Here is a 20,632-nt window from a genome sequence, read left to right as displayed (position 1 = left end):
TATCTATCTATCTATCTATCTATCTATCTATCTATAGATATAGATAGATAGATAGATAGATAGATAGATAGATAGATAGATAGATAGATAGATAGATAGATAGATAGATCTATATATAGATATATAGATATAGATATATCTGTCCTCTGGTTATCGAGGTAGGATGGATGTCACTTGAATGCTTCTCCACTGACACACCTTCATTTATAAAGCTGCTCACATCAGACCATAAAACTCACTTTAAGATAAAATCCCACAGGTTTGAGCTCTTTGGACTTCTTATCTTTCTGAACAATCACTGAGTTTGTGAAGAAGAAATTCCTGTCGTCGGCCTTGAACACTTCAAAAATCACGACTGGATCAAACACTGAACGTTATCACCATTAATGGTTCCTATTAGAATTCTTAATGGCCAATTGTAGTGTGTGTAGATGTTTTATTGTATAGTGAGTTTTTTCAGTGTGTGTTGTGCTTCTGTCTGGTTTTTCATGATTCTTTCCCTCCCCAGGAACCTCGGTTGCTTCCTACTCACTTAAGTTAAGACACCATGCTTTGGTACTAAATCCTTTTTTTATACCTTTCATTGTTTTTTCTCTGACTTGTTTCCCTTACAATTAAACCAAACCAGTATGAACTGAAATATTTTCCTTTACATCAAGCAAGGTACCACAGTATGTTAAACAATGTCATTAAATATGCAGCTTCACTGTGTTTAAGTTAGTTTTACGCACCATTTTTACATTTTCTGCCCCCTGTGTGTACAAAAGCAGTGAGAAAGACTGAACACGCAGTATCGTCTTCTTCTGTTTTTATTCATGTAGTGTGACCAAAACGAGCAGACACGAGACATAACTTCATAAGAGTGGCAGGGCGAAGGGGGCTTCATGAGAAACCAAGCAAAATGAACATAGCTGAAAGTACCACACTCCACAACAGGATGTCAACATATCACTCCATCTTTGATCGTCAAACCATCGGCTTAATGTGAAAATCTGAGGTCCTGGACCCCTTCGGTATAGTGGATTATCTTCTAATCCCAAAAGGCTGTTGGTTCAATCCCTCCTGAGCCTCCTTGGACCTAAAAGTAAAGTTCAAGTTTCTGTCGCCGTCTCCCGATAAACGTGTTGCGCCTCTCAGCATCGGGGCTTGTCCTCCCCCACGCAGGGCTTGCTGTGGAAGAGGCTCTTGAGGAAGGTGAGCTGCAGGTACCCGGATGTGACGATGAGGAGGCTGAGGGCCACGGACCAGTAGCTGATGTACACTGAGTTGGACAGCAGCATGTAGTAGTCGGCGCTCTTCCTCATGCGCCCGAAGCTGTAGTAGCGAAACATGTGGAAGACGGACAGCTCCACTCTGTGGGTGGCAGTCTGCATCAAAACACAGAAAATGTTTCCACACATCAAACGCCATTCTTCCATCACAGAAGTCTGAAACTTAGAGCATACGCTAAATTAGGTCTAAATAAGCATTTTTTTCATCCTTTTTTTTTCGGGATTTTCAATGTATTTCTTAAAAAGGGTGGGAAAAAAAGCTAAAGGCATATATAACAGCTCAAGTGACTAAAAACCACAAGAAAAGTTATAAAAATAAATTAAAAAAAAACAGCCAAGTTGCTAAAAAGAGGTAGAAATTAATAAAATTGCCAGAAAAGAGGGAAGAAAAACAAAACCTACATTTGCTACAAATGATTAAAAACATTACAGCTAAAATGAGTAAAACAGCGTAAACTACTGAAACAGTTTGGGGGGAAAAAACTGGCAAAACAGCTTAAAAGAAAATGTTTAAAACATTAAAGCCACAAGAAAAGGTGTAAAAGAAAAACAGTCAAAATGACTAAAATACTGTATACAGTATAGAAATCGTTAAAATGGCTTAAAAAAACTAACAAAAAAACCCTTAAACTGCTAAGATCGTTAACAAACTATCACCAGTACAATAGGTAAATCTAATTAAACGTCGCTTAGAAAACTGTGAAACTGCTTGTGGCTCCACAGGAGTTCCATTTGTTGAAAAATGTTAAATTGCAGGTGTGTGTGTGTGTGTGTGTGTGTGTGTGTGTGTGTGTGTGTGTGTGTGTGTGTGTGTGTGTGTGTGTGTGTGTGTGTACCTCGATGACGCTCAGCGTGTCGTTCAGCTCTTTGCTCATCTGCTCCTCCTGCTTCTCTTTGGGGGGGTCTTGGGGGTCGTCATAGTAAACCCCGAAGCTCAGGAAGACTTGCAGGGAGCCGAAGCGGTTGTGGAAGTTACTCAGACACATCTGATAGAAACCTGGAGGATCCGACACACAAACAGTCCAAAAGGCTCATTGACCTTCCTTTAACCAGCCTCAGGAGCTCTTTTAACCCTTTCAGACCACTAGAAATATCTCAAACTCATTTCAAGACATTTTCATTCACATGTGTGACTTTATGTAATAACTCTTTAAAAAAACAAGCAGTTATAAATGTAATTGATATGTACTACAAACCTGTTGGAAAGTGTAAAACTGACCAAAATGACATTGTATTTGAGAATTTATAGGAGAAAATTTAAAAATGTGTTCAAACAGCCGGATCACCACATGGCGCTGCTAAAGTCCCCGTTGTTCTTTATAATATATATAATACTACTCAAGTATTAACGTAATGTAAACAAACAGTGAGCACAAAGCGGCATATGTAAACAACAACAGAGGGTTTACGGCCGATGATATATTTAAATAACGCGGGCAAGTTGAGAGTGGCGATCGTCACTACCAATCAGCAGACGGCTGCGTTGTCAGTCCTCCTTCCCTTCCTCAGTTCTTCAGGCACCTCAGCAGAGGGGTGACGAAAAATCGTAAGCGGTGGTCAGTTTTTTTTCCCGTAGCATCCACAACTTTTGTGAGTGGAGCCACACGAAAACCCGTCCCGCCCCGGCACAAACAGCGCGGTGGGACCGCGGCGTTACTCTCTGGTAGCATGTGTTCACGTTCTATTTACGCTAGAAACACTGTCGTTCATTCAAACCAGTTTGAACCAGAATCTGACCCAGAAGGAGAAGCTCTGTCCAGACTCTGCGATGGCAGCAACGTTTCAGAACGATTACTTTGAAATATGAGTCTGCAGCTAACGCTAGCTCCTGCTAACTGTTACGGTTTCTCATATTATACTGAATTTATTCAGCCTGTTATTCTGCATATAATTCAGCTTTAAGCACATCAAACATCTTATCTCAAACATCTCCTGATATGAATTACTATTGCATATTATTCAAGGACATAAACTTCGGAACAGTAATTGCGCTACATTAGCTGCAGTGCTAACGCTAGAGGGACATTTCAATGGGCTATCACACTAAGACCGACACAAAACAAAATCAAATAACTTACAGCTCCACGTTTGTACTTGAGTGACCAACAGTTGCTCTAACCCAGGCTTTATTCAGTTTGTTAGTTAAGCCTGCTTCCTATAAGCCCATGTTGCACGCATGCAAATCTTCGGGAGGTTTTGTTGGTAAATTTCCATCAACCATAATATCGATGCTCTGGGTCTCCAGAGGCTCAGACGAAGACAGTAAAAACTGATTTCTCTGCTTGTTGGTACAGCGAACAAAAGAGCATTTGCAGTGATTTCGCACCACCAAGCTCAACCACCTGTGGGAGAGTCAACGGAAGAGCCAACCGAGACTGTGATTGGTCGGTCCCCCTGTGACATAGCGCAGGAGCCCATTTCTGATTCGCTAGTTCGAGCAAATGTTCACTAAAAACTGCAATAAGCAAGTGAGAGAGATGACAGGTTTTCTTCACTTCTGGGGCCTCGTTAGCAGGTATGGAGACGCTTATTACTGTTAGAAAACCGTGAGACAGTGAATTGTGTAGAATATGGCCCCTTTAAGAGGAAAATGTGGTTGGACTGCAGTTATAATAATAAAAATTAAAAGACACATACCCGTTTCTGAGGCCTCGAAGTTGGCCTGACCCAAGGCGTCATCGATGCTGGAGACCACCAGACCACTGGGGGCGTTGATGGTGAGGGACAGGTGTCTGTCATGGCCAACGCCGGTCACCCACTGAACCTACAGACAGACATTTCATGTCTCGTTACGTCACCACCTCATACAGGATATAAATAGATTGAGTGGAGAGGGTCAGTATTTGCCTCTTTCTACTCCTTTTTGAACATGTCAAGTTATCCGCTTTAGTGTATTTATTGTGCTCACTATTTTGTTCTATTTACTAAGTTTAAGATAAAATGCAGCGAATGAACGAACCTTTCCCAGTCCCCCATGTGGCTCCACAGCCCCTCTGTAGAGGCTCCATGAAGTGTTCACGAAATTAGACTGAGATAAACATTTAAATCTCTTTTCAATTTTTGTGCCACAGCAAAAAATCTTTCAAAGAAACACCTCAATTCTAAATTGATTACTAATGGATGTTACAAAGTGATGTATACTTTAATACTTTAATGGTCAGATCTAGCTAATGATGAAGTCTATTGTTGTTATTACTATTATACTATTGCAGTTGTTATTATTGTTATTATTGTTATTGGTATCATTATGTTTTATCATTATGGTTGTTATTATTGTAAGAGGATACAACATGTAATTCAGTAACAAGAAATAACTAAGTGATTATATTGTATTAGTAATATCATACATTATCTAATAGACTATATGTCTTGGCTGTTTTTGTTGTTTTATTTTCTGTTTTATTTTAACAGTGTTATTGTAGCAGCCACATTATCATTATTATTTAAGTTTATGAACAGGGGTGGGAGTTAATAAGCTTGTCTTCTTCCCACTCCTTTTCGAGCTAGAGTGTTATTATTTTTTCTTTTATTGTATTTTTTTCTGGCCTTTATGCCTGTGTTGTGTAGCTCGAAATAAATTTGGAAATGAATGAAAAATGAATGAATGAAATATCAGTAGATCCTCAGCTGAAATCACACGATAAATGTTAAGTCTCTGTAAGGGAACACCTGTAGAACTCCAACGAAAGGACAAAATGACTGGACCTGGAAAGACACTGCAGGTTTACTGTAAGTTCCATATGTGGAAACTGCAAAAATGACTGATAAATGCATATAAAAGATAAAACTGATAAAATGTTTGTAAAGTAGTTGGAGGAACCACTTTAAGCATGGTAGAGCAGTGGTTAGCACTCCAGCCTCTCGTCTTGCTGTGAGGCCCCGGTTCAAATCCAGTCAGGGCCTTACTGTGTGTTTGGATGTTCGTGTCTGGTGTCTGGTTTCCTCCCACAGCCGTTGGGTGATTTGGTCAAAAATTGCCCCAAAGGGATTCAAACAGTTATTTAGAATTTGTTTTAATAAAGTTGCTTAAACTACAGAAAACAGTTAACACCATTAATAAAGGTATATATATATGTATATATATATATTTTTAATATATATATATATATATTAAATATATATATATATATATATATATATATATATATATATATAAAAAAATATATATATATATATATATATATATATATATATATTTTTTTTTTTTTAAATAATAAAAAATTATTAAATTTTTTTTTTTAAATAATTAAAAAAAATAGATATTTTTTTGTTTGTTTATTTGTTGTTTTTATAAAATGACTAAACAGTGTTGGTTCAAAAGACTTGTATTGATCGACTTCAGTAAAAGTGTCAAACCTGCAGCTGTACAGCCACATGTGGCTCGACAGTTCCTCTGGAGCGGCTCCATTAAGCTTACATTTTAACTGATGAGACAAATGGGAACCGAGATTAGATAAGTTGAATATATGCCAGTCGTGCTGCTTTTACTTTAGGTGATAAATGTTGAGTTGACAAACTTCCAAAAAAATGTTTTAAAAATTGAGCTGAAATCATGAAAGCGATTAAAAATGGATAAATACAGCAGCAATGTGTAACACTGCACTTTTCAGCCATTGCAGATGAAAGATCGGGAGAATCGTGGAGAAATCTTTGGTCTTCACTCTAAATTGGTGGTCCTATGTCGCACTAAGAGACCGGCTCAGGGACGACTGTCACGGTCAGAGACAACCTGACAGTGTCCAATATTAGGGTTGATAGTGCTGCTGCTGCTGCTGCTGCTGCAACCCATTAGTCACATTTACATGTTGCCGGTTTTGTTAGAACATGAAAGAACTTCTTGAAGCTCCCGTTTTCTCTCTCTCCAAACATAAACGCTGCAAACGGCAATGACTCTGTTCACGTTTATATTTAGGATGTTATTCTTATGCGATTCAACTTGTGCTCATCGTGCGATCGGCACACAGCGAACCTCGTGTCATGGCCCAAAGTTTATTATATTCATGCTGTACAGTGTGGCGAGCTGTGAACTTGTGAACAATTAGATTGTTAAAATCACATTGTGTAGGAACCTTAAAAGAGCTCAAACTAAATACTTTCAACTGGTGGAATTCACATTTATCAAAATATCACAAGACAGACTTCCTGTTCCCTGGACCTTATTGGTTCACCTTGTTCTTCTTACGAGTTTTAATTGATTGCTAATAAGGAAAAAAAAAAAGTGTAGCTTCGGGGCAAGAGAAGGAGCACTGTTATTTGGAAGCACAGAAAGCTAAAAACGGCTAAAGAGACTTCAATACTTTTCACCTCTCGGCCTGGTTTAGTTGGATCTTCTTGTAAAATCTTGTTTTTTTCTTTTTCATCGTCGCCTAAGTTTACTCCTAAGGATACCAAATAACTCAGGCTATCAATTAATTAGACTTTTGTGTGTGTAGTAAAACAGCCAAAATGACTTAAAATATGAAAAAATGGCTAAAATAGCAAACAAACACTTTTTAATTGCTATAAATAGGTTAAAAAAAAAAGACCTAAATTGCTTAATAATAGTTGTCATAGCGTAAACTATTACAGCTGAAAAGGTAAAAGAAGAAATTAAATGGCTCAGCGTGGTTGCCTAAAGGTTAGAGACGCAGATCTGGAATCAAAAGGTCACAGGTTCAAATCCCCACAGTGGGCCCCTGAGCAAGTCTGTTAATCCCCATCATGTAATGTGGCTGCACCTTCAAATCCTAGAAATAGGATGTGGGGGGGGGGGGGGGGAGTAACCTTCTCAAGGGGATTAATAAAGGATGACTAGTTGATGTTTACACTACAAATAGAAATAGCCAGAATTATTAAAGAGTAAAATGACAAAAGTTGCTAAACATTTTTAAAAATAACCCAAAACCTGCTAGAAATGGCAAATAAACAGCACCCCCCCCCCCCCCCCCCACACACACACACACACACACTCTGAAGATAAACATGGTGAAAAGCACTGGAATGGCTCAAAACAGCAAAAACAAAAAAAAAAGTATAAATAAAAAAACTGCCAAAATTACTAAAATATGTACAAAGCTAAAATATAAAGTCATTACATTTTCTTTTTTTTATACGATTGCATTTCAAATTCTGTAATTTTGAATATGCAGCACGACTATAAATACAATCACTTATGCAGATGATGCGAACGTCTTTGAGATTCGTCCTGATAACAGTGTTCTTTCACTTTGCCCCTTCATGCTCGCCTGTATTCTTCTTTTCCTGCCTTATACTTTTATTTTGTGGAACAAACTTGCATGAAGTAAATTAGTTATCCAGAGTATCTCACAGTTCAGCTGGTCTTCCTTGATATTGCCATAACTTTGAGATATCTGAGACTTTAAAAATCAACACCGGTCTTTGTTTCAGTGGCGAGGCACCCCCTGAGGCGCAGGCTGCTCCTCACCATGTAGCTGAGGTAGAACTTCTCCCCGCGGTGGGCGAAGTGCCAGAAGCACTGGAGGCCGGTGGCAGGGACCACCACGGAGAAGTCGTACTGGTCCGAGCCCCAGAACAGCTCCTGGTCCGTCATGTTGGGGTGGGGGCTCGTCAGGGGCCCCCCCTCAGCCGGGCTCCACAACACGACGAGGCACAAACACAGCAACCCGTACATATCTGGAAAAATGGGGAACCTTCTTCGTCGTCTTCACGAGAAACGGTGGAGAGCCGAGTGTGGCAGCGTGGGCTGATCGCAAATGTTTAACCACCACTGGAATGTTGCGTCATCGGTGGGAAAACTGGGCCGCGGGGGCAGATGGAGGGAGCTGGGGCAGATAAAAGTCCACCACACACACACACACACACACACACACACACACACACACACACACACACACACACACACACACACACAACCCCCCCCCAAGGATAGAACCTGATCCACCAATCCAGAACAAAAACCGATTCAAGTTGAGAACGAACAACTTGATGTTCCTTGGAGTTTCAGGAATTGAAACTCTTGATAGTCTCGGTCTTGATGGAAGGGAAAAGTCTAGATTCCGCAGGAAGGAACTCAAACTGAGCACAAAGTGAAAAAACAACAGCTGAGCCGGCGGAACGTGAGAGAACAGTAAGGAACATGACAACAGCTCGAACATCCTGCAAAGAATGTGCAAGATGGCTCTTCTCATGGACAGTTTTCCAGGGGTTTCGCTGGTGAGCAACCAGGAAGAAAACATGACAGAAGTAGTTAAATGAAGGGATTTTACAGTCACTTTTGGAAAATGTTGTATTTTTTGGACACTTTTAGTCGAAGAAAACCAAAAAGAAAGAGGGGAATCACAATTTATCCTCACGAGAAGCAGTCGGACGTTTTAAAGTTTAAAAACCGCCGAAAATTATTCATCCTCAATGAATGAATAGGACCATTATGTCATCCTGACAAAAAACTGCACAAAATCTGCAAAAGTTTGAAATATTTGTGTGTTATTACATTATTGTCGGTACAGACGTGTACAGAACTGAAAATGTTGGCATGATTCAGCTAAATGGAGGAAAATATCGGAAACAAACAAAACCAAGAAAACGAAACACCAAATCATGTGCATGCGTGTCAATAATCTGTTCAAACAGCTTCTCCCGCCAGCGCACGACTCCTCATCACACCGAGAATTCAGCTCCGCCCCTCCGAGGGCGTTTCCTTGGAAACGAGGGCAGCTTGAGTCCCGCGAAGGGGCTGATCCAGAGCAGGGAGGGCGGTCCTCCAAACACAGAGCGAAGCCCCGCCCACCGACCGCCAACATCCCCCCGGGACCCCTGCGCACACACACACACACACACACACACACACACACACACACACACACACACACACACACACACACACACACAAACTTTGTGAGAAAACCGAAGTTGAGTAACGTCACTGTGAAAACTGTCTATTAAAGCTGTAAGCCGCCTTTGGTCCCGTTTACACGAGAACGAATTCGAGTGTAACCGCAAAACTTTCTGCACTTTGGAGGTCCGTTTCAACGACACCAGTATGTAGATCCACTGTATCCGCAAAGTTTTTATCCCGGCTCTCAATGTGGAAAGATTCTTTCACGATCGCTACTCCCTCCTGCAGAGACTGATGGAGGCTATGGAGCCTGTTACTGCGCATGCAAATAACTCTCCCTCCCTCCCTGCTGAAAATAGTTCCTTCTGCTCATCCGCCTGTAAACAAAAATGGCCGACCCGCAGTGGTTTGACTCGCGGTCAGTATTCTAGTTTTATCGTCCATATCAGTAGTTTAACAGTTGAGATTCTCCCCTGAAAGCTTTCGATTCGTCATCACCCCATACTGATGTCAGGTTCTCCCATTTTCCTCACGGTTATAGTGTATCGTTCTCTGCACACAAGTATGTGTAGTTTCATTACAAAAACAAGCAACAGCGCCTCTCGTGGCCCGGCATACTAACTACATCGTTGTCTCTGTGTCCGCTGCTGCAGTGTAAACGCACTCCTTTTTTTAAAACGGATTAGGTGTTGTCACGTGAAACTTTGTGGTGTAACGATCTGGTGTAACGGTCTGGACCTTGCACTATGGCCTATCAGGCCCATTTAAATATTAATAAAAATATCCATTTTCAAGACTTTAACTGTCATTTCTGATAAACAAGGACTCATATTTTAGAGGAGTTTTGGGGATTTTATTTTTGAAAGGTAAACTGGTCAAAGTATGATTGACATCAAGTTTTAACTGTCATTTTCAATAAACAAGGACTTTGATTTTTTTTTTTTTTTTAAGAGGTTTGGGGCTTTTATTTTGAAAGCCAGGACATCCAGGGGAACTGGTCAAATTGATTGCTATCTGCTCTTCCCCTCTGTCCCTCGTCAGATTTTTGAATGGGTATTTATTTATGGAGGTCTTATTGGTGAAAAAGAGTTGTGTACTTGTAGATTTTTTTCTCTCCACAAACACACTTACACTTACGCATTCACAAATTCTTCATTCATTTTACTCGTCACAGATTTAATCACTGGCACACTCACATTGTTGCTGCTATTGTTGCAGTAAATTTGGTGAAATGTGCGTCTGAATCAATGTGAGGTTGTTACACACAAGTTACAGACTCTGTTTCCTTCATATACTGTACGAATCACACCATATGGTGGAGGTATCTGTGCGTTCAGTCAATGGAGAAAAAGGCAGAGCTGATCTGCGATGGACTGATTTCACAAGCCAATCAGAGGAGAGGAACTTTGTCCCACAGCCAATCATCTCCTCTGTCTTGTAATAGCTCTTTGGAACCGATACAATAAACAGCCTCGGAAGAGATAGCGTTCGTTTGAAGCCAAAATTGGGGCAGAAATCTTATTTTGAAAGGTAAATTGTAGACTCCCTGTTGGATTTAAGTCAAGGGAGTCAACGCATTATTTTTAGGTCTTGATAAGACAAAACTAGTTTCGGTTTGATCTCTCTACTACATTCCTATGGGTCGTGGTGGTCGTTTTACCGTCTCTAGGTGGCGCTAGAGACCACATTTTGCCACTCTGGGGGTTAACCTTCGCATTTTATAAAAAATGTTGTCAGTCATGATGTGCGTGTCAATTTTGGTGAGTTTGTGAGCCTGTTTACAAGGTCAAATTTGTGTTCATATACGTGGCCGGATGATTAAAAAAAAGAAAGAAACACTAGAAACACAGTCGGGTCCAGTCCTGTGCTCTTCAGGGAAGCTTTGCTTGAGGAGGCCTTGCTGATTGGGCTCAGTCCCTAATCACAAAAATAAAGAAACGCTAGAAATACAACAGAGTAGGAATGATCCCATCGAACACATTTGTAAAGATTTGGGGCTCATTTATGGAGTTTCTTGACGGGGGTGATTTCATGACAGCTTTGCAGTCTGTTCTTCTTGTTTTATTTTGTCACTTTTTGTTTTGTTAACTAATTACAATAAGGGGATACTTGCATGCGGGGATACAACTGATGTCCATATGAACACGTGGATGCTTGTAAAATGTGTTATTCTTTACTTTTCTTAGGAAAACATGATGTAACAGTTATCAAAACAGCAATATGCCACTAATATGTGCATTTTTTACTCCTTCAAGTGGCTTTTTACACTTATTGATGTGCCTAATGATGTGTTTTGTTTTGTGATTTTGTATTGTAACTCAAAAAGACAATAAAAACATTTGTCAAAAAAAAAAAAGGAATGATCCGATCAGGCTTTATGCAGCAGATTCTGATACCGGTCACATGGATTGGCTATAAATGTTTGGATGTAGTTATGATGAGCGCTACAGGCTGATCTGGAAAAAAGGAACCATAAAATCACCTTATTGAGACAAAAACATGATTTTACTTCTTTAAGAGAAAAAAAAAATACAAAACTTTGCAGGCACAGTGCAGCAGATGTCTCCTTCATACGGCTGGATTTTTCGAAGTTTCTGTCCAAACGTTATATTTTACAAGATTACACTGAACTCATCATAAGAACATCAGAATGTTCTTTCACCCAAGCGCCATTTTTACCAGCGGAGCTTGAATGCATCACAGTGTAACCTCCGTGAGATGTTCCCCTGGATCTCAAAGGGAACAATAAATAACGTGCTTCCCCCGCGGGGGATCTTTTCGTTGCATGTGTTGCAGGACACAACCTTTACATCCTTCTCACAGACCGGATAAAAGCTCCACACGGCAGACATGTGTGCTGCTGCAGCGCGGCTGCTCAGTGTGAAGGAGACAATACAAGCGCACAAGGCCGCTGCAGGCTGCAAACTACGAGCTGCAGGTGATCGGTTCATGTGATTGGCAATGACAGGCATTGATCGGCATACGCCGATACGTTGGCCGCATCAATTGGAGGAGCACTACAATAGAGTCCTGTGCCCTCCAGGCCAGGCTGGCCTCTCAGGCTCAGTCCTTAATTAAATGATTAAAACTGCTCAGTCGGCTAAAAATGGTCAGCTCCGTGAAAACCTGATCATCTAACAGGGTATATTCCTGACGACGGCTCCTAAACTTGACGTGTGTCTGGAACCTGCCAACGCCTCCCTGCTGTTCCTCACCGTGTTGTAGTTGCAGATGGAGTGCAGCTGAGTGCTGAACATCACGGCTGTGAAGGTGAGGAAGAGGAGGCTCTCCATGCAGAGGAAGATCATCAGTAAGATGGTGACAGGAGGAGAGAAATCGCTGCACTCTGAAGACGGAAAAGCACGAAGAGTAAGAAAACAAGAGTGCGGGGAGGTGGATGGACGCGGCTCTCGCTCCTCACCTGTCCACTGCACTCTGATGCAGGAGATGAAGTGGTAGCCGCACAGAGCCAGAGCGTGGCCGGACATGATGGAGATGTACATCTGGACACACAACGCAACCCACAAGCTCAGTCAGTGGGAGGAAGATGCTCTATTGTCTGCATGTTCGCAGTTTATGAGGCAGAACAAAACGCGACACTCAGACTGAAACAGGCTGCTCGTGCTGATCACAGCGACTGTGGATAGAGACCAATGCTAATGCTACTCAGTCGGAGTTAGTTAGTTCAGGAGTAATGAGACGCTCCTCTGCTGATAAACAACGGTTCACCCCCACTGCTCTACTTCTATAAAATGTGTGCGAGTCATGACATATCTACACATCTAGTTCAGCCCATTCCTGTAGACGATGTTCATGTTCACACTGACGGTGAAGAGGACGAAGAAGCGCTGGTTCTTCTCGCCCACACAGTTGTTGACCCAGGGACAGTGGTGGTCCATCCTGCGGATGCAGCGCTGGCAGATGCTGCTCAGGAAGCACAGGAAACATTTACTGTGTGTGTGTGCGTGTGTGGGTGTGTGTGTGCGTGTGTGTGTGTTGAGGGGGGTGGGGGGTCTGACCTGCAGTGGTGGGCTCGGTGGGGTTTGATGCTGCAGCACTTGGAACACTTGGAGACCACTTGACCGGGTTTCAGCTGCAGGCTGGCCATGTGCTGCCTGGTGGCGTTTCCCCGGGGCACGGCTCCCTTTACAACAGGACAACATGGGGGCAAGATTAAAACCACATTCTGCTCCTGCAGGAAAATGAAGGAAAAAGAGATGAAAGTGCAAAATAAAAACCCGATAGGAAAGAGAAAAGTAAAGAAAAAATTAAGGAAAGAGAAAATATAGAAAAATGTAAGTGAAAAAAAGGAAAATAAAAACAAGAAAGGAAAGAAAGGAGACTTGATGTCACACCCTGCACCTCAGCTGCCACACAGGGGCACTGTTGCCTCGCTTTTGGTTGTGTCCCCCCCCCTTCCTCTGTTGTCTTCTTCAGGTGGGCGTGTCCTGCTGGCTGGATAACAGACTGATGCTACTCCCCTGCGGTGCTGGGTGGAGCTCATTCCCCTGGTGATGACCCACGCCATTTCATTGGGGCTTTACACATAAACAGGTTTTTACAAAAACGGATATTTCCCTCTCTACGTTTACAAAAATAAAATCTTCACTGACACAGACCCGCATATACACCTGGTCCAGAGCTGCTATGAGCAGCCAAACCTGTAGGGGGCAGTGCAGCGAGAAGCACGAAAGCCATAACAGCCAATCAGAATCCCGGAAAAAAAAAAACACCACGTCACGAATTGTGATTTAAATCTCCGCCTTCCCCGCTTGAGATGCAACCGGAGACACAGTTTTTGTAAATCTCCACTGTGGCCGGAGTTTTCAGGAATCATCCTTTGTGGTGACTTGCAGCTGCGTTTATGTGTAAATACGCACAGGGCCCACATGCAGAGAAATATCTCAGAAATACCCGTGTTCGTGTCAACTCATACTCCTCTCGGCGCTGGACCGTAGGACTCAATTCAACCGCGTTCAACTGCAGGTCTTGATGCTCAATTCTGATTTTTTTTTTTGATCATTAACCTCTATCAGACTGCCGTGTGAACGTGATCGTAGCCGGTGGTTTCAGGCCCCCAGAGCGCAGAAGACGCTGTTGACAGAAGTAAATATGGACGCAAAGCCGCTCAGCACCAGGGTTGCCAGATGTGACTCACTGTTTCCAGCCCGAACAACGTAAAACCCACAGACCTCAATACAAACCAGCCCAAATCTAATCCTGTGTAGAAGTCAAACCGTGAAACTATTATATGTGGAATATAAGAAGACGCTATAAACACACAAATGCACCAAATAAACAAAGTTAAAAGGTAAAACAATTTGGCTTCCCAATTGAGGGATACCCGCCATATCTGGCAACACAGGTCAGTGTGGTTGTTAATTATGAGTCGACAAAATGACGAGTAGTTTGTTGGGTTTTTCTCTGTAAGAAGTATCTAGAAAAGATGTGTTGTATTTGGTGCTAAAGAAATAAAATTTAATTGAAAGTTGAAGAGTGAAAGAAGGAGAATGAGGAAAAAAAGAGCGCGCAGCTTTTATCGTTTTGGCCGAGCGGCTTCCTCCGGTGCTTCTCCATGACGCCAATGACGAGGCAGTCACATGTACGGAAATATGCAAAGTGGTACCACATATTATGGTCTGGTGTGAAAACATCGGAATTGGAGCTTCTTGACATGCAAGTGTTTACTTCTGCTTTCTCGCTCCAGACTCAGGGCGCTTCCTAATAGTCCCTCCTTTCTCCTTTCCTATGCACTTTTCCTTAACCCTGTGAAGGACATCACGGGGTTCAGGAAGGGCGTCAGGAGGCGGCGCAGGTCAGTGACGTCTGCTGTCGTGAAAAAGGCACAAATTTCTGCAAATGGACTCCAAAAAGCAAATGTCTCACACTGTTGCCTTCTAACCACTGACATAATCTCAAATATCACAAGGTTTGAATTGAAATCAAAGGAAAAGAGGAACTAAAGTGAAACGGCTGCCAGGTGAATAAAGAACCAATCAAACTGAGATTAAGCTGCACAAAAACTAACCCTGTTCGCTTTACAACATTCACATAACATTCCTAGTTGGGATCAGCGTTTTACATTATTTAAACTTGTTCAAGGCAGATTATTGCTTTGGTAACTTAACATGATCTGTGTTCAGTCATCCTGAGTTTCCCTGAACGCTGGGATGAGCGGGTCCCTTTAAATGTTGTTGCAGTAAAGAGTTGTGGGGCAGAACGACCTGGTCTCCTTTGGTAAAGGAAGCATCAGTGTTTCCTCGGCTGGAGGAGGTGACAAAGGAAGCATTGAGCCTCCTTTCCTTTGCTTATTGAGAATTTGAAAGTTCCTAATCAAGGCCGCCACTTAAACACTGCCGGGGTTAAGGAGAAGTGGATAGGAAAGGAGATAGGAGGGACTATTGGGACGCTCCCTATCTCTGCTGTCTCCTCCTCTCGGTCTGAAGATCCTAGATCTCTGCTTGCATCACCTCTCCGATGGTCTGAACTCCCCGACTCGTTCCAGTCCTCCCACGCAGCGTTCTGCACCTGAGCTTCAGCCTTCCCGTCCGCCTCATAGACCTCTAGAACTCTGGACGGCGCGCCGGCCTGTTGGAGGCGGTCACCGAGCTCTGACTTCCAGGAGTGGCCAAACAAGATCAAGGAGCATGACAAGCTGTGTGAGAAATGTCTTTTCACGCTGTGAATCTCTCTAATCTCAGAGGGAAGCTTTGACCAAAACCATTCTATTTCAGAATCAGCAGCAGATCCGGCTCTGACACCCGTCCAGGACTCTGGACCTCAGCTAAGATAAAAGATTCCGGTTCTGGCTCCCGCTCGCTCTCTGCGTTCGAGCCTCGGAACGCCCCGCCAGTGACATTCGAGCGAGAAATGAAGCAAAAAGAAGAAAAGTAAAGCGGTCTGGTGTATGAATGGAGCCATCACCGGGTCGGTCAGCATGGTGCGGAGGTGCGACGCCAGCGCCAGTCCCGCCACGCTGTTGAAGCTCACGCCGTGGAGCACGGCGTGGAAGAAGCTCTTGGAGGGCAGCAGCAGCACGAAGGTCACCACGAAGTTGGCAAAGAGCACGAGGAGCCAGGTGAAGGAGGCGCAGACCACGCCGCAGCAGTCCGGGATGAACCACAGCGTGCGGGCGTCAGACTCAGAGCTCCCCTCCTCTCCACCCTCCTCCTCCTTCTCCTCCTCCTGCTTCCTCTCCTCCTCCAGCAGGGGGCGCTGCTGATCCCTCAGACGGTGGCCTGAGGACATCCTAGAAAACAAGAAACAAGAAAACAACCCGAGTCAGATAAAATCTGATGAATGTTCATCTTCCACACCACAAGGAAACTAAACGTCATGGAAATACATTTTTTTCTTTGTTGCCACTTTATCCTTGTTGATCCTTTTTCTCTTGGTTTTCGATTGTTTTATTCTCTTTGAGATCTACGTGTTTTATAGATCAAATATCAACAGATTTCTTTTCATAATCCAAAACTGACATCTAGTGATCACAGGTTATACTGTATGTACTGACAGACAGTATTTTTTTTAATATATGATGCACAAGCTGCCAAAAAATGAGATTAAAGTTTCACTTTTCCTCACAAAATGTGAAGAAATATGAAGGTCAACGAATCCAGGGAAAATGAGTCTTACTTACGTGGCATTCAGTCCACTTCACATCTTTTCCAGCTCAGGACCGACTCTTCTCTCACAGCGTCACATTCCTGTGGAGTGCAGAAGATAGAAGGACATAGATCAGAGAAGAGTTTAATCACCAATAATACTTTAACTTATGAGACTGGTATTAGGATAATGGATGAAATATGTACAAAAAAAAACAAACAAAGCAAAAAAAACATGCAGGATTCCAGTTTCCTTGAGCGCAGCACAAACATGAACATTAAAGTGAACCTTAAAACTTAAAGTGTTTATCTTTCTTTAAAATATGGATAATATACTTGACATGAAGAATAAAATCTTCAGAGATGAAAATGTGATATAATTAATGAAGTATTTCTAAAGTATTGTGATAACTGTAGGATTTATAGGTGAAGTGTGATCACATCTGTGTGCTTTAAAATTGGTTCGTTGAGAATGTTTAAAAGATTTTTGTGGAAAGAATTGAATAAATAATACAAAATGCCAAATCTTTGATAGTACATCAGAGTCAAAAATGTCTAACTCCTGATACCACAAGGTGGCGCTATGACTGTGAATGGCCATTAGAATACGGGTGCGATCAGGACAGGACGATGATGAAACCTGTGATGTTTCAGGCCGATTGCAGCATCGAGGGCAGAGTTACACAACACTTCCTGTTTCCTCACATTTGAAGGGGTCATGGTGAAGCCCTTTGACATGTGAGTAACATTTTAATAACTTTTAATCAGGAGGGCTTGTCGTAAATACTGGACAAATTTCAGGTCCCGAGGAAGAACTCATTTCATGCAAAACGTACAATGGCGGACTTCCTGTTTGGTTTCGAGCAGGAGTGACCAACCAGCCAGAGACCAAGAGCCACAAAAATGACTGTGGTACTACAAAGTGGTAGTGCCCTCGATTCTCATGGGGGTCGGGGGTTCCAATCCCAGCCGAGACATTTATTTACTCATTTCGACCAGCTATATCCCAGTTAATGGGTCGAAGAGCCACTCGCTGACAGGCAAAGAGTCTCTGATTGGATTATGGGTGTGAATGGCATTTTCGTGTGGCCTGACGGGCTGCATGCGACATTCTGTGGATGTTGATGAATTGTGCTGCCTGTAGTAGACGTTAAGTGTAAATATTGTAGGGGGCACTATGGAGCCACTTTGGCATACGCATGGACAGTTCCTATGAAATATAAATCTTTTCATGTGTGCATGTTTTCATGCACGGTTGAGCACAATTAGGCCATCAAAAGTGTAGCAGTTCTGCGTGGAAGGGAAGAAGAGAAAGTATAATAATAATGATAATAATAATAATAATTCCTTGCATTCCAATAGGGTTCTCACACTGCTTGATGCTCAGGTCCTAATAAAGACAAGATGGGGGAAAGAAAAAGGTGTTGGGATTTCACCGGACCAAAGACAAATCGTTTTCCCTTTTGTTTATTTGCTATGATTTAAAAACGGTAGTTTTTAAAGGGCCTGTCCACACGAGGGCGCTGTTTCATGTTAACCACATCGTTTTTGGCTGCTCACCCAGGCGGCGCAGCGTAAACGTGTTTCTTCGATGACGGGTCCAAGAGTGTGATGAAATTTTAAAATGCCGCCTCGACTTTGAGGTGTGGGTTGGCACAAGACGCACATTTGCAGAAAACCGTTGTGACTTCTTGACCCGATAATCCCGCAACGTCACTGAACAACAACAACAACGGTTGTTGTTGATGCTACCGATGCTCGTCGGCTCAATAAGGCCATGTGCTGTATGTAAAGGACGAGCAACAAACGCTTCTGGACAACTGCATACGCCTGTGTTGTGTTTGTTTCCAGTGTGCAAGTTTGATGTGTATTCTCCATGTATTTTCCATTTTTGGTGAATTTCTGTTGCAGAGTTACAGCGCCACCAAAAGGCCTGGCATATGTACTACATCATTATGAGCTTTGTTCGTAGTGATGTGTGGAATGTTTTTATAGAACAGTGAGAAGAAAAAAAAAAGTGTTTCTCTCTCTCTCTATCACACTATCATTTTCTGATAAACTTGTGGTGCCCTGAAGTAATCTGATCCCACATTTTTTAAATAATTAATAATTACCATTGCTATTTCTTGATTATTATTCATCATTATTCATACCCAAACTGTCCATAAAGTTGATTCCAAACAAAGTAAAATGTTTTTTTTTAAATGAAGGAAAGAATGAAAGAAAATAAAGAATAGAAAGGAAAATGAAAAATAATGAAAGAAAGAAAGGGGCTAAACTAATTCTAAAGGATTTGTATCTGTTCTGTGGCCACAAACTATGACATAAATAATCAAGGCTGCCAATTTCATTGCATTTTAATTTGCGTAATCAGTTGATTAAATTACGATTTAATGAAGGATTTCTTCTTCATATATTTCATATATAAATTACTTACACCTTTCTTTCATATTTTAATCTGCCATGTTGAATTTGCCAAGCAAGAGTACAAACTGCATGAAACATAATTTATCTCAGTCACTGCTTGGTCATGTGGATGTTGCAATAAGAATAACAGACGTGCTCTATAAGCTTGTTGAAAAGGTATTTAGGAGATAAATTGTTCCATCTAAAGCTCCTTCATCCTCGTTTGTTTTCTCCATCCTCAAGACATGACTCAGCCTGGGTGTTACTTCCAGTCTAAAGGTGGAAATTTGACATAAAATCTCTGCCCAGCTTCAGTTCTTTACTGAAGCTGGGCAGAGATTATAAGAGCAGGAGTGGTACCGAGTATTTTCCGCGGTTATTAGCGGGGTAAATGAAGTACAAACCGTGAGATGAGAAGAAACAGAGCGATGTTTTGGTCAGATGAAGCCCGCTGCAGACCTCCAGGAAGCGTCTCTTTCGCCATCACTGCTTCTTGACTGCGAAGGGCGGCTGTAAGCAGTGGAGCGGTGCCCTGCGCCTCCTAGAGGACTGGAGGTAGAACAGCAGGAGGACGAACGGTGAAAACTCGTGGGAACCCCCCCACAAAACAAAAATAAAATAAAAAAAACTTTTCAAGTTTGAACTTAAATGACTCACAGAACTAAATTTGGAGCTTAGAAGTGTATTATTGACTATTTTTCCGAGGTTTTTTTTTATGATTGAAATCAAATTTTCATAGATAAAACGAATTGAGAGACATGGTGAAAGTGAGCTTCAAATCGTTGGTGAAATTCAGAGGTTCAAAACTATTTATTGAAACGTTGCATCGGGATTTTAAAGGTAAAGTGAACTTTAAATGTTAAATGTATTTTTTAAGTGCGCGCTCTCGCGTCGGGCAGAAGGTTTTGTCCAGCGGTCCCTTTCTGTCGTTACACCAGCGGCTCCTTGTAAATGGGAGCGCGCTTTGTGTGCACTCGGGTACACAAAGTGCCCCCCCCCCCCCCCCGGAGGAAGTGGCGTCTCGTGCTCTTTGTGCGGAGTATCGCTGTGTTCCTCGAGCCGCGGAGCCTGTCCACGTGAAGCGCCGCGCGTGCGTTTGCCCCCCCCCCCTGGTGCGCACAGAAGCGGAGGGAGAAGTGTGCCGAGGTGAGTCCGCACACCCGCCGCTCACACGGGGACGGGAGACGAGCAACCTGACGGCCGCTCCGCAGGTATGTCACACACCGCGTGTGTTCCCTCAGGTGTCGGGTCGTACAGGTCACACCTGCACGGGTACAAAGACGACTTCTCACTACTGTCACTCAGAGGATGTGCAACAAGTTGGATTCTCAGCGTGTAAAGAAATCAGAAGTCAGTGGTGAACGTTCCTGCACACTGGGGCCACTTTCACGTTGTAAGTGATGCTCGTGATTTCTGCGTGTTTCTGTTTCTTCCAAACCAATAATTGTAAACATGGATTCACGTGCATCTAATGAGTCCGATCCAGGGCAGATACTACACGTGGAGGTGTTCCAGTGGTAGTCTGCAGCATAGCGCTGCTCCTAAACAGAAGGCCA

The 20,632-nt window shown here is 42.5% G+C and overlaps 3 protein-coding genes across 4 annotated transcripts in view; 1 reads left to right on the top strand and 2 right to left on the bottom strand.

Annotated features, from left to right (window-relative positions):
- Positions 1-792: 792 nt before the first annotated feature.
- Positions 793-8,152, bottom strand: tmed6 (transmembrane p24 trafficking protein 6). The gene is made up of 4 exons (XM_080475663.1): positions 7,696-8,152; positions 3,909-4,035; positions 2,108-2,268; positions 793-1,367 (listed from the first exon to the last, which is right to left on the bottom strand). The coding sequence occupies exons 1-4, from the start codon at positions 7,900-7,902 to the stop codon at positions 1,134-1,136; spliced, it is 729 nt and encodes a 242-aa protein (XP_080331789.1). The 5' UTR covers positions 7,903-8,152; the 3' UTR covers positions 793-1,133.
- Positions 8,153-8,692: 540 nt separating this feature from the next.
- On the bottom strand, positions 8,693-20,082 carry LOC308117075 (palmitoyltransferase ZDHHC7-like). The gene is made up of 8 exons (XM_080475722.1): positions 19,481-20,082; positions 16,706-16,772; positions 15,991-16,315; positions 13,086-13,210; positions 12,894-12,990; positions 12,488-12,569; positions 12,282-12,412; positions 8,693-9,044 (listed from the first exon to the last, which is right to left on the bottom strand). Exons 3-8 carry the CDS (start codon positions 16,312-16,314, stop codon positions 8,889-8,891), a joined length of 915 nt encoding a protein of 304 aa, XP_080331848.1. The 5' UTR covers position 16,315; positions 16,706-16,772; positions 19,481-20,082; the 3' UTR covers positions 8,693-8,888.
- Positions 20,083-20,121: 39 nt separating this feature from the next.
- The window catches only part of LOC308117074 (proline-rich protein 5-like), a 28,340-nt gene continuing 27,829 nt past the window's right edge, over positions 20,122-20,632 (top strand). The window contains exon 1 of one of the 2 annotated variants that reach the window (XM_080475719.1): positions 20,122-20,287. The gene's annotated coding sequence lies outside the window, so the exon portion shown is untranslated. The remainder of the gene's footprint in view (positions 20,288-20,632) is intronic. The other variant, XM_080475721.1, reaches the window with a different exon arrangement.

The sequence above is a fragment of the Lipophrys pholis genome, assembly GCF_963383615.2.
Source record: "Lipophrys pholis genome assembly, chromosome: 11".
NCBI classification, from domain to species: domain Eukaryota; kingdom Metazoa; phylum Chordata; class Actinopteri; order Blenniiformes; family Blenniidae; genus Lipophrys; species Lipophrys pholis.
The sequence above is the reverse complement of the archived record's forward strand: the minus strand, read 5'-3'. Positions and strand labels throughout refer to the sequence as shown.